At 36.3% G+C, this 12,870-nt stretch overlaps 1 protein-coding gene across 2 annotated transcripts in view; it reads left to right on the forward strand.

Annotated features, from left to right (window-relative positions):
• SLAIN2 (SLAIN motif family member 2) overlaps nucleotides 1-11,031 on the forward strand; it is a 76,675-nt gene extending 65,644 nt beyond the window's left edge. For both annotated transcript variants that reach the window (XM_072774979.1, XM_072774980.1), the window contains 2 exons: nucleotides 6,059-6,377; nucleotides 8,025-11,031. In XM_072774979.1, coding sequence (XP_072631080.1) covers nucleotides 6,059-6,377; nucleotides 8,025-8,091 — 386 coding nt within the window. In that variant the 3' untranslated portion in view covers nucleotides 8,092-11,031. The remainder of the gene's footprint in view (nucleotides 1-6,058; nucleotides 6,378-8,024) is intronic.
• The last annotated feature ends 1,839 nt before the right edge of the window (nucleotides 11,032-12,870 follow it).

The raw sequence follows: 12,870 nt of genomic DNA on the forward strand, positions 1-12,870 counted from the left end.
TTCTGCTCCTCTCTCTCTCTCTCTCTTTCCTTTTCTTCTGGGATCCCAATTATTCTAATATTGTTTGGTTTTATGTTACCACTTATCTCTCGAATCCTCCCCTTGTGATCTTATAGTTGTTTATCTCTTTTTCTCAGTTTGTTTATTCTCTATCATTTTGTCTTCTATATCAATAATTCTCTTTTGCCTCATTTATCCTAGCAGTTAGAGCCTCCATTTTAGATTGCATATCATTAGTAGCCTTTTTAAATTTCAACTTGATTAGATTTTAGTTATTTCTCCAGAAAGGGATTCTCTAGTATTTTCTATGCTTTTTTGTCAAGCGCACATAGTATCTTTTAATCATTATTCTGAACTCTAGTTCTGTTACCTTACATACATCCATACTGATTAGGTTTCTGGCAGTTAATATGCCTCTAGATCTCTCTCTCTCTCTCTCTCTCTCTCTCTCTCTCTCTCTCTCCCTCCCTCCCTCCCTCCCTCCCTCCCTCTCTCTCCCTCTCTCTAAGATTTTATTTATTCATGAGAGAGAGAGGCAGAGACACAGGCAGAGGGAGCAGTAGGCTCCCTGCAGGGAGCCGGATGTGGAACTCGATTCTGGATCCTGGGATCACACCCTGAACCAAAGGCAGACACCCAACTGCTGAGCCACCCAGGTATCCCTCTAGTTCTCTTTTTTGAGGTGAGTTTTTCCATCCTGTCATTCTTGCAGAAAGTGGTCACTTTTCTATTTGTAGAATTGCAGCAATTCTTAGATCACCAGTTGAGTTTACAGGTGTTCAGAATGATTTGATAGCTATCTGACTAAATTCCTGGGACCTGATGAAGCTGAGGTCTCCTCCTCCTCCACCATCTTGGAAAGTCCTCTCTAAAATGTTTCTTTTAGATGGCATGTTGCTCTGGCTTTTCTGTGGGTACCAACAATCATTACCTTTTCATTTTAGTGATTACTATTCAGAGTTAATGCAGTTATCAATATGGTTGGCTTAAAATCTACCTACCATCTTTCAGTTTGTTTTCTCTCTGTCCTTTCAGATCTTTGTTCCTTTATTCCCTCCTCTTTTATTATTCTGGAATAGCTGAGTACCTTTTAACATTACATTTTATTTTTATTGTTGGCTTATTTTTCATATATCACTTTTTTTTTTTGCAAATTTAGCTTATTAGTTTATTCTCAATAGGCCACTTCATTATCATATAAGAACCACATAACAGTATACTTCCATTCCTTGTGCCACTTGTCATTTATTTTAATTCTACATAGGTATTAAATCCCAGAGTATTTTCTTTTAATTTTATTTATTTATTCATGAGAGACACAGAGAGAGGCAGAGACCTAGGCAGAGGAAGAAGTAGGCTCCCTGTGGAGCACGGAGCCCAATGTGGGACTCAATCCCGGGAGACCAGGATCACGACCTGAGCTGAAGGCAGATGCTTAACCATATTATCACCCAGGTGCCACCAGAGTGTGTTTTTATTTTTATTTTAAACTTATCTTTCAGTGAAACTTTAAAATGATTTAAAACTGTTATTTTTTAATGATCTTTATATTTCCTAATATATTTACCATTCCTGGCACTATTGGTTTATACAGATAGCATTTGGTATCATTTTCCTTGTGCTGAAGAACTTCCTTTAACATTTCTTTTAGTGAAAGACTGCTGGCAATCCCTTTTCTCAGCTTTTGTTTGTCTTTAAAAGTCTATATTTTGACTTTAGGGTTTGGGTTTTTTTTTTTTTATAAGATTTTATTTATTTATTTGACAGAACACAAGTCGGCAGAACAACAGGCAGAGGGAGAGGGAGAAGCAGGCTCCCCGCTGAACAGAGAGCCTGATGGGGGCTCAATCCCAGGACTCTGGGATCATGAGCTGAGCCGAAGGCAGATACTTAACTGACTGAGCCACCCAGGTGCCCCTCAACTTTTGTTTTGAAAAGAAATTTTGAATATATGCTCTCCAGTGTTTATAACAGCATTATCTACAATAGCCAAATTATGGAAACAGCCCCAGTGTCCATTGACTGATGAATGGATAAAGAAGATGTATGTATATTTACAGTAGAATATTAGCCATAAAAAGGAATGAAATCTTCCCATATGCAACATCGTAGATGGAGCTAGAGAGTATTATGCTAAGCGAAATAAGTCCGAGAAAGACAAATACCATATTATTTCACTCATATGTAGAATTTAAGAAACAAACCAAATGAACATAGGGGCAAAAAAAGAGAGACAAACCAAGAAATAGACTCTTAATTATAGAGAATAAACCAATGATACCAGAGGGGAGGTAGGTGGAGGAATGGGTTGAATGAAGATTAAGGAGTGCACTTGTGATGACCACAGGGTGATGTATGGAAGTGTTGAACCACTATATTATACACCTGAAACTAATACAGTGTGTTAACAGAAATTGGAAATAAAAACTTAAGATAATTTTTCTGGATGTAGAACTTTATTTTTTGAATGTAGAACTTTAAAACAGGCTTTTAAGCACTTTAACAATGTTACTCTGTTGTCTTTTGGTTTACCCCATTTCTTTTGAGAAGTCCATGATACTTTATCTTGGTTCCTCTGTTTAAAAAGAAAAGGTCCTTTAAGATTTTAAAATTTATTATTCATCTTAGGAACTTGGCAACAGTGTTCCTTAATACGGTGTTCTCTGTGTTAACTTGTGCTTGGGGTTTTTTGAACTATTTAAATATGTAAGATTATAGTTTTTACCAAATTTGGAAGATTTTCAACCACTCTTCAAATATTTTCTGTCCCTCTCATACCCCTACTCCATCTGGGACCCTGATTGCATATATTAGACTGTATGATCTCAACCTAGGTTACTAAAGTTTTTTTTTTGGTTTTTTTTTAGTTTTTTTATTTTCTGTATGCTTTTATTTAAGTAATTATGTTGTATCTTCAGGTGCTTCTTCTGTAGCATCTAAATTGCTATTAATTTCCATCAAGTAAACTTAGCATTTTGGATATATTTTTCATCTTTAAAAGTTTTGCCCAATTCTTCTAAAAATCTTTATTTCTCTTTACACTTTTCTTTATATCCTTAGAAATATATATATTACTCTTGGTTTGGGCTACTATGTATATTATATATAGTTATTTTCAAAGTCTTTACCTGCTAATTCAGTCAGCCTTATGACTTGTCTGTGTTGACTAATTTTTATCCTGGTTTTGGTTATCATATTTCTTTTTCTTTTAAGATTTTATTTATTTATTCATGAGATACACAGAGACAGGCAGAGACACAGGCACAGGGAGAAGAAGCAGGCTCCCTGCAGGGAGCCCAGTGTGGGACTCAATCCCAGGACCCTGGGATCATGACCTGAGTCAAAGGCAGATAGATACTCAACCGCTGAGCCATCCAGGTGCCCCTTTCTATTTCTTTATGTGTCTATTGTTCTTTTATTGGATAGTAGACATTGTTGTGAAGTTGTATTTTCTGTGCTGGATATTGTTATTTTCTTTTAAATAATTTTGGGCTTTGGAGCACCCGGGTGGCTCAGTTGGTTAAGCATCCAACTCTTGATTTCAGCTCAGGTCATGATCTCAGGGCTGATTGAGCTTTGCATTAGGCTCCACACTGAGGCGTAGAGACTGCTTAAGATTCTCTCCCTCCCTCTGACTCACACACATGCATGTGCACCCTTTCTGAATAAATAAATAGTGTTGAGCCTTATTGTGGCAAGCATTTATTTGTGGGTCAGTTTGGTCCATGATAGCAGGGATCAACAAACATTTTCTTAAAGGGCCGGGTAGTTAATATTTTAGGACTGTGGGTCATATGGTCTGTGTTAAAACTACTCCCCTCTTCTCTTGTAGCTGGAAAACTGCCATAGACAATATATGAATACCATGTTCTGACAAAATTTTATTTACAAAAACAGTTAACTTGCCTATGAGTGATGGTTTGGTAACCTCTGCTTTAGAGGCTTATTTTAAGTTTTATTAGAATAGATTTTGAGTAGCTTTATTCTAGGACTCAGTTATTCCTTTTGGAGTGTCTCCTGATTGCCCTGGATATTCAGCAAGGATTCTTTAACTGGTTGAAACTCAAATGCTTTTTAGTGAGCTTTGTTTATAATGTCTCAGTCTTCCTCTGGTCAGTCTCATGGAGCTTCACTTGGTATATATATATATAGCACAATATTTAGCCAAAGATTCAAGCAGACACTTCAGCTGAGTTATAAAGGTCATCTGGAGCAGCTCCCTCTTCTAAGATACTCTGCTCCTCAAATTCCAACTGTTGTCTTCTCAGCTCAGCAAGATAACTATGATCTGCTCAGGATCTTCCTTCTTGTTCTGTATTCCAAAAAGCATCTCCTTCCCTCCCAAAAAGCCAGTGTGCTCACAGGGCTTACCACATTTACGTTCCTTTTCTAGGGAATTAGAGTTCTGTAACTGCCTGTTGTCCAGTATTCGAAAACTTTTGTATATTTTGTCCAGTTGCATAGGTGTTTACAGCAGGAAGGTAACTCCTTCCCAGTTTTGCCATCATGGCTTAAAGTTCCTGTGATGGCTTTAATATAAATAGCTGAGTTGCATTCTAGACTAGACTTTGTGGAGGTGGTGCCTGGGTTTCTGTATTCTTTTTTAAAAAGCTCCTTGGGATTCTGATGCATAATCAATTATAAGAATCATGGCTCTAGAGTTTTGGATCCAAGCAGAGATCATTTGAGCCCATCAAGTACTGAGGCTTAATATACCTTAAGCACAGAAAAGCTGACATTTGGGACTTAAACAGGAGGCAAGAAAGGTCATTGGGGAAAGAAAGGGGGCTATGTATAAAAAATCTTATCAAAAGGAAGGTGAGAGGAATTTTGCCTATTGGGGAGTTTTGAAGCTGAAATTTATCCTCTCTTCTTTCAGAGAGCAGAAGAAAATAGTGACCAGATTCATCCATTCTTTCCTTTCCTACTAGCTACTGGGTCAGACCTTACCGTTACCCACACCATTTAGACAGATTAGTAGAAGTGAGGAAGATAGAATTGTGTAGAATAATCTATTTCTGTAGTCTTAGAACCAAGGCTTTCCCTTCAGTCATATCCTCCTCAAACTAATGGAGGAGGGTGAGAGAGAATAGAGTGACCTGAGTCTCAGTCTCGTCAGTCCTCCCTTTCATCTTCCCCCTCTCCATTTTCTTCACTTCTCAAATTATTTGTTCAATAAGCAAGTCAAAGTACATTTTTTAATTTACATTGTGTGTGTGTGTAGCCATCCAAAAACACTTGAAAAAAGTAAAATTGATGCCCTTTTAGAGTTGACTAGCTAAACCGAATAAACAGGGAATGATGAATTTGTCCCCTAGGAGATCTGAACTTATAACAAACATTAAGGGACAATTGCAAGAATAAAATTTATTTGAAGTCCTATTTTTGACTTAAAAATTGATGCAAATTTTATATTTTATCCTTTCATATATCAGTATTTAATTTAAAAGTTAAAATTTTAACTTACAGAATTGCCATTCCAGAAGAATGTACCATCTTTATTCTGTACATATCTTGATATGCCCTTAGATTTATAACTTCTCTGCTTGGTGAAGTACAACAATAGAAGCTGTTTTGTTTTGTTTTTAATGTTTTATTTACAAGTCTTAAGTTACTGTAAGTGATACAGGATTTTGAGAGGTATAGTGACCAGATACTTGATACTGTTTACGTGTATTTTTTTTTTTTGAAGAGATTATGTTTCAAATTCTAATCAACCATGTGGTAGTCAACCATTTTTTCATTTCTACAGTATGGGCCAGGTTAGTTGCTACAGCGAAGTACAATCCTACAATGCCTTTTCTAGTGTTGTGGGTTCCTAGACACATTTTGTGAAAGATAGTTGCAGTCCTCTGAATAAAGATTTGGTTATTTAATACTTACCAGTTATCTTGTTTTGTTAGCCCAGAAATACTCTTTATTCCTTGCATTTCTGTAGAGTGAGTTTTCATGAATACAGATGTACTGGTAGCCTAGTCATCAAGTGTAATACAAAGCATTGGTTTCACCTACACTTGGTTCATACTAAAAACATTGATTTTTCTTTGCCATTCTGCAGTACCTTCTCCAGGCAAATTCCGCTCCCCTGCAGCACCATCTCCTTTGGCTCTCCGGCAACCAGTAAAAGCATTTAGTAACCATGGCTCTGGTTCTTCTGGTAGCCAAGAAACAACACAGCTCACACAGACCACCTCCTCACCTGGGCCTCCCCTGGTTCAGAACACAGTCCCAGCAAACCCTCCCAACAATATCAACAGCACTACTCTGACCAGACCTGCAGGGACAACCGCGATGAGAAGTGGCTTGCCCAGACCCAGTGCCCCTTCTGCTGGGGGTATACCAGTGCCTCGCAGCAAACTTGCACAGCCTGTTCGCAGGTAAGTGGCACATGTTCTCTTTCAACAGTCTTGAGCATAGGAAAGTGAGTAGGTTGGAATTATGTTCATCACTGCATGTGGTAGCAAACCCAGAGAGTCCTAATGGGTTCCCATTAGAGTCTTAGTAGAACTGGAATAAAACATTACTTTGTTGTTTTAAAGAAATCGTCACTTAAGACACTAGGGTATCATACCACTTTGTTCAACTAAAATTCGCCTGGGTACCTAATGTCATCAGGCATCTGCAAGAATCCCTAGAAAAAATTGTTAAAACGACTCAATTTGGTTGTGATATTTGTTCATTTTGAAAATGTTATTCAATAAAGATAAGCTTATTAGAACTTAGAGTGAGATTTAAGATAAAACTTCTAGTTATCAAATCTGAGTATTATCTAAGAGGGTGGTTTTCAGACTTTGATATAACACAGAATCTTCTGTAGAATTTATATAAATGTAGAGGCCTAAATTTCACCCCCCAGGAAACAGATCTAGCTAATATGAAGGCCAAAATCTGTGGATAATTTTTTTGTTGTTTGTTGAATCTTCAGGTGATTCTGAGGCCAGCCAGGTTGGGAACCATGCGTCTGTGTAATCGTAGTATCTGCCTTTCAGGATGTGAACCACCATCAGTAAACTTAGTATCTGCCTTTCAGGATGTGAACCACCATCAGTAAAATAATCAAACTTTAAATATTTATTTGTATGGGAAAAAATGGCTTTCTTCTTGTAAACATTTAAACTGAGTTACCCAAATCTTTCATTGTAAGATAAATATATTACAGTTCTGAATTCAGTAGTAATATACAACAGCCTTTTGCTGTGACCTCTGCTGAATAACTGATACGTATCTTATTGAATTTTTACATTAACATTAAACATTACAATAACATAAACATTAAATCCTTATTATCTCTCTTTTTCAGAGAAGAATATTGAAATTTAATGAGGTTAAGTAAATTGTCTGAGACTAGACAACTAATAAGGCTTCAGTTCTAAGTATGCCTGACTTAAAAGTCCACATAAGCCCTATGCCATTTTACCTTTCTAGTGATGGTGACACTGTCTACTCTTACGTTCATAATTCTGCCCCCCTCAAATTAAGTAATTAAAAGGTCGGTGATAAAAAATATAAAAGGTTGGTGATCTGTGCTGTTGGAAGAGACGAGACAGTCTTTTCCTTTCTTTTTTTTTTTCTTAAGACTTTTTATTTATTTATTCATGAGGAACACAGAGAGGAGAGAGAGAGAGAGGCAGAGACACGGGCAGAGGGAGAAGCAGGCTCCATGCAGGGAGCCTGACGTGGGATTCAATCCCGGGTCTCCAGGATCAGGCCCTGGGCTGAAGGTGGCGCTAAATCGCTGAGCCACCTGAGCTGCCCTCATTTCCTTTCTTTTACTATAGTAGCTGTGTTAACAAAAAAGCTGTTAGTGAAGTCACCTGATGCCCAGTAAAACTTGAAGGTTGTGGAAATGCCAAGTGTGGGGAAAATTGTGCTAATAGGCTGTTTAGAGTTTTGACCTTAGTAGTCCCCTGGAACAGCCTTCATTGGATCGGGATGCCACTGCAAAGTAATTAATATATGTGGGAAATTGTATGGTAACACTTCATAAAACCTTGCAAATCACTGTATAAAATTGCTTTTTTCAGATCCTTGCCAGCTCCTAAAACCTATGGTAGCATGAAAGATGACAGTTGGAAAGATGGCTGTTACTGACCAGCAAAGATGAGAATGCAGAGATCCACAGCTTCTTGGATACCCCTTCACCAGGCTAAAAGACAACTTTTATATGCAGACTGTTCAGATAAGACTCTTGGGATTTATAAATCCCAGCCCTCTCTGTCTTAATTAGCACAAACTGACAGAGATGATCAAGCAGCACTTTAATGACATTTAACATCAGATGTGTTTGGTAATCATACAATCACTCTTCATGGAATCACATTTAGTTTTGTTTAATAGAAACTAAGTTGATTTTTTTAATATTTGACAGAGGCCAATATCTGGGCAAAAAACTAACGGATGCCAAAGAGAAATGCCCATTTGTAAATGAGAGAATACCTTTGTGCACAAGAAAATGGTGAATTCAAGCTATCCAAAACTTCACATTCAACCTAATTTACTGTATAAATAGTATCAATAAATATTTGTGTTAATGAGAACTAATATTCTGACTAATTATCTAAAACGTTTCACTAGTGTTTCACTAGTACTCCAAGAAACTAGATTGAGATGGAGGGGAGCATGGGGGTGGGAAGAAATCTAGGCTAGAGATTTCAAACATAATACCTAAATTTGTGAGCATTCTACAAATTATTTTTGCAGATTCAACCGAAAAATTGTCATTTTGTTTAATCTTGAGTTTTGGATGTAGCTCATATATCACCACCACCAGATAATGTTACACCGTGCATCCACCATGTTGCATTGACACATCGGACTTCTGTGTGTTTGTGTTGATTGCCAAAAGGGCTTACTATCAGTTGTACAATCTTTCTAAACTTTATAGCTCCTGGCTCAGGAAAGATAGCCTTTGCTGTTGAAGCCAACTTCTTCACATGCTATTATATCTGTTACAGAACTAAGAGATCGTGTTTTATTAGCAGGTTTCCATGATAGGAAAGAGCAAGTAGTAAGTGTCTTTCTTCTTGATATGAACAACACCGCCTCAGTGCTTACAACCTGGAACAAAACCATGCCATGAGAGAGAGGGGGGAAATCTATGCACTTAACTTATAAAATCTCTGGTAATGACAGTTGTATTGTTACTGTTAATTGACGCAATGGTCTGTTAGGTGGTAGGAAGCTATAGCCTGCTGAATCCTACTTACGTTGATCCGCTCTAACCTAGGTAACTGTAGAAAACCTCCTTTGGAAATACTGTCCCTTTTGACTTTGGATTCTGCCTTACATTAATTTTTACATTTTTGGTAACAAGTGAAACCCACTACATTTGACTCTAACCTGTTAAATGCTTGCTCTCCAGTGGCCCTTAAGTATATCCTGGAAATCACTTATTTCGGTTTTATTAGACAATTACCAGACTAAAACTTTCTTCAGCAGGCTTCTCATTTTTCATGGTGAGGTCTGTTTTAAAATATTTTATTTGAATGGCTCTGAAATATTGGCAATCAGGTTACCCTAAAGGATTGTAGAGATTTGAACATAAGTTCATTTCCTTTTAGTCAAAGACATTCTGTAAGTTGGCAAAAGAAACTGAGAGACTTAATATTCAGGATAGCATTGATAGGTTGAGAGAATGACACAATCTTTGAAGCCACGACCCACATTCTGCTATGACACCGTGGTATTTTTTATCAGCTTGATCAGTAGGGAGTCATTCAGTTAGCACACGCAGCTGGAGATTTAAACTGCCAGTGCTAGTGTATTTTGATGTATAATGCAAGGAAGAAATTTTATCCTTGAATTTGAGGGTGATGGGTGTGGGTCAGGGAAGGGGTGGCACCAGAATTCCACATGATGATGAACATGTTGCTTTTCAGAGGAAGATAAAGAAAGCATCTGCTTCAGGTGGGGGGTATCTCATGTAAAAATCTAAAAGAACTAGCCACTGTCTCTTTTGAAAACCATATATACACAAAACAAAAATAGGTCTCCGTTTCAATGCAACATTGCAATAGAAAAATATGCTGCAATCTAATAATTACAAGGAATTTTTAACTCTATTTGAAACACCCATTATATTAAGTTAGATTTTCTGTTTCAGACGGAGTATTCAGGTTATTTAACTTTGTTTTTAAATGGCTGCATCAGAAAAAAAAAGTATTTTTTTTTTAATTAAAATACTTCATCACTTGTTAAAAACATACTTGGATCTGAGTTGGGTAAAGCATTATTTTACCTGCTGTTGTACTACCACAGACTATTGGCTTTTAGGTTCCTAAAGAGAAAAATTGCCTTTTTACTAGAAAGCCTTTGTGTATTGCCAATTTTTCTGTTTGGGAAAATCTAAGGATTCACTGTGGTTAGTCTTACAGACGAAATGTGGATTTGATAAACTAGTGCCTATGATTTTAACTTATGTTTGATATATAGTAGTAAGGGTTTTATGAATGTTGATTATTTTTCTGTGCCAACAGCCCAGAATTGTCACTTATATGTAAGCAGAAAGCTTTGAGCTCTGCTTCCAAAGTTATTTAATTTTCTCAGTGTTTGAATGTTATTTTTTTGTAAGTGTGTTAATAAAAGTGTAAAAAATTGGAAAAAATATAAATATTCTTAACTCAAGCATTTGCTGGATCATTTTTCTACAGAACTTGTTTGTATAATATAAAACACTCTCTGAAGAGTTGACTTTTTTCAGTTTTCATTCCCTGGAAATCACATTTTGTAAAACTGGGGACCATTCATAATTGTCAGATACTTTTTAAAATTATCTCAATACATCACTTTTATAAAAGAGTTTTTTTGAAAGGAAATTAGATACATATGTGTCCCCAGACATTTGTATAACTCTAGGATGATCTAGACTATGTATGTTTAAATTTTTATTGAATGTACAGACATCCATTTTTGACATTACGCATGGTCCTTTTAGATCACATGAAGTTTGATTTGCAAACATTTCTATAGCTGAACTTGTATGTGTGGTTGCCTCCTTAATAAAACAGCCTGACCATAATGTTTATCATTAAATTTATATTTGTTTTTTCAAGTGTTTATGAATTTCTGGATATGGTAAGATTTCCCACCCCAAGTTGCCTACAATTGGTTTTAATAAATTACTCAGTTGAGTTTTTTAAACACACACACCCAAGTCATACTGCCCTTTCAAACTTGATCTTCAGGATGGATGTATTCTCCTTGTCCTAGTTATTTCATATTTGAATTATTTGGAGTATATAGTTTACTCAAAATTGGTATGGAAACTTGTCACCTGCTGTGAATTGATACCTACTTTTAAAAAGCATTAAAAAAAAAAAGCATATGTAAAACAAGCAAAAAGCCATTATGTAAGAGTTTCCAAAAGGGAAAATTAATACATTGTCAAACCAAATATATTTAATTAATCATGTGCATTTTTCTCTTATGGATAAATGGGAAAAAATCCAGAATTATACTGTTTAATTGGTTCCGACATTCCTTTTGGAAGTTTTTACTGTCCTTACATTACAATTAGTTTCATTATTACAGCATAGAGAAATGATATCATGTTTGAATTTTCCCTCAAGCCAACCCAAAAACTTCTAAGAACTGTTTGGTTTTTTAAAACGATTTTATATATTTATTCATGAGACACAGAGAGGCAGAGACCTAGGCAGAGGGAGAAGCAGGGTCCCTGCGGGGAGCCCGATGCGGGCCTCATCCCAGAATCCCAGCATCACGCCCTGAGTCAAAGACAGAAGCTCAACTGCTGAGCCACCCAGACGTCCCTAAGAACTGTTTAAAATTAAATGTCAGTGTTCTTGTAAGTCAACAAATGAGAAATTTTCTTAAATTCCTTACATACCCAGTACAATGGAAAAACCCACATGAGGGTTCTTGTGAGATATTTGCTATATCAAAGTTTAGCTTTGAGTTACAAAAGCAGAATAAATGATGGAGAAACTAACTTTGAGGTAGGTAGTGAACAGGATGTTCACATGAGCATGAGGCCACAGTTAGCAACCCCTAATGTATTTTTAATGATCCTAAATATAGGATCCTAAATATAAGTCTGAGTGGACTAAGTGGTCCTCTGGTTACTAGTCTGAAAATGGAACAGATTTCACTGTGGACTTTATTTAATACAACTCAGTTTAAAACTGTTAAGTGCATGCCAATTTTAAACCAATTCTTTATCCAAACTGGCTAAACTTAGCATTTTCTCTTTTTAAAGAACACAAAAATCTTTATTTGATTTTGAAAGTAATAGAGACTCATTGCTTCAAAAACTGAAAAAATAAATATAAATGATCCCACTTTTTTCACCTTAGGTCCTGCAATCCCACCATCCAGAAATAAATATTGAAGTGCTGACATGCTTATAAAATGCTAAATGGAAGAGTAAAAAATCTTCTGTTTAGGATGAGAAAATATTTCAACAGGAGTTTGCTTTTGAACAGAGGTGTACATTAACTGATATTGAGAGCTTGACCCACATTTCTCCATTCCTGATTGCAGATATTTCTTGCTGATACTAAAAAATCTGTCATATATATTGCTTGCATCTTTATAATGTTGGTTTTTCTTATGAAAAATTATGCTTACTGTAGAACACCAGAGAAATATAAAAGAAGAAAAAGCACTTAATTCCACAGGTAATCAGCCACTTAAATTTGAGGATATTGTCTTTTGTTTTTTCGTCTTACGAAATTTGGATCATGTTCGTGGTTGACACTGTAAATTTTTCTTAACTCTGAGGTCACTGCCATCATTTAGATGGATTCTGCTGGGGGAAGAGTTCCAGAAAGAATATACAAATACTAGTTCCAAAACTTCAACAAACCAGTATCATAGTTCTTCACATAGTATCTTGTATTGACACTCGAACTC

Source organism: Canis lupus, chromosome 14 (genome assembly GCF_048164855.1).
Source record: "Canis lupus baileyi chromosome 14, mCanLup2.hap1, whole genome shotgun sequence".
Taxonomy (NCBI): Eukaryota; Metazoa; Chordata; class Mammalia; order Carnivora; family Canidae; genus Canis; species Canis lupus.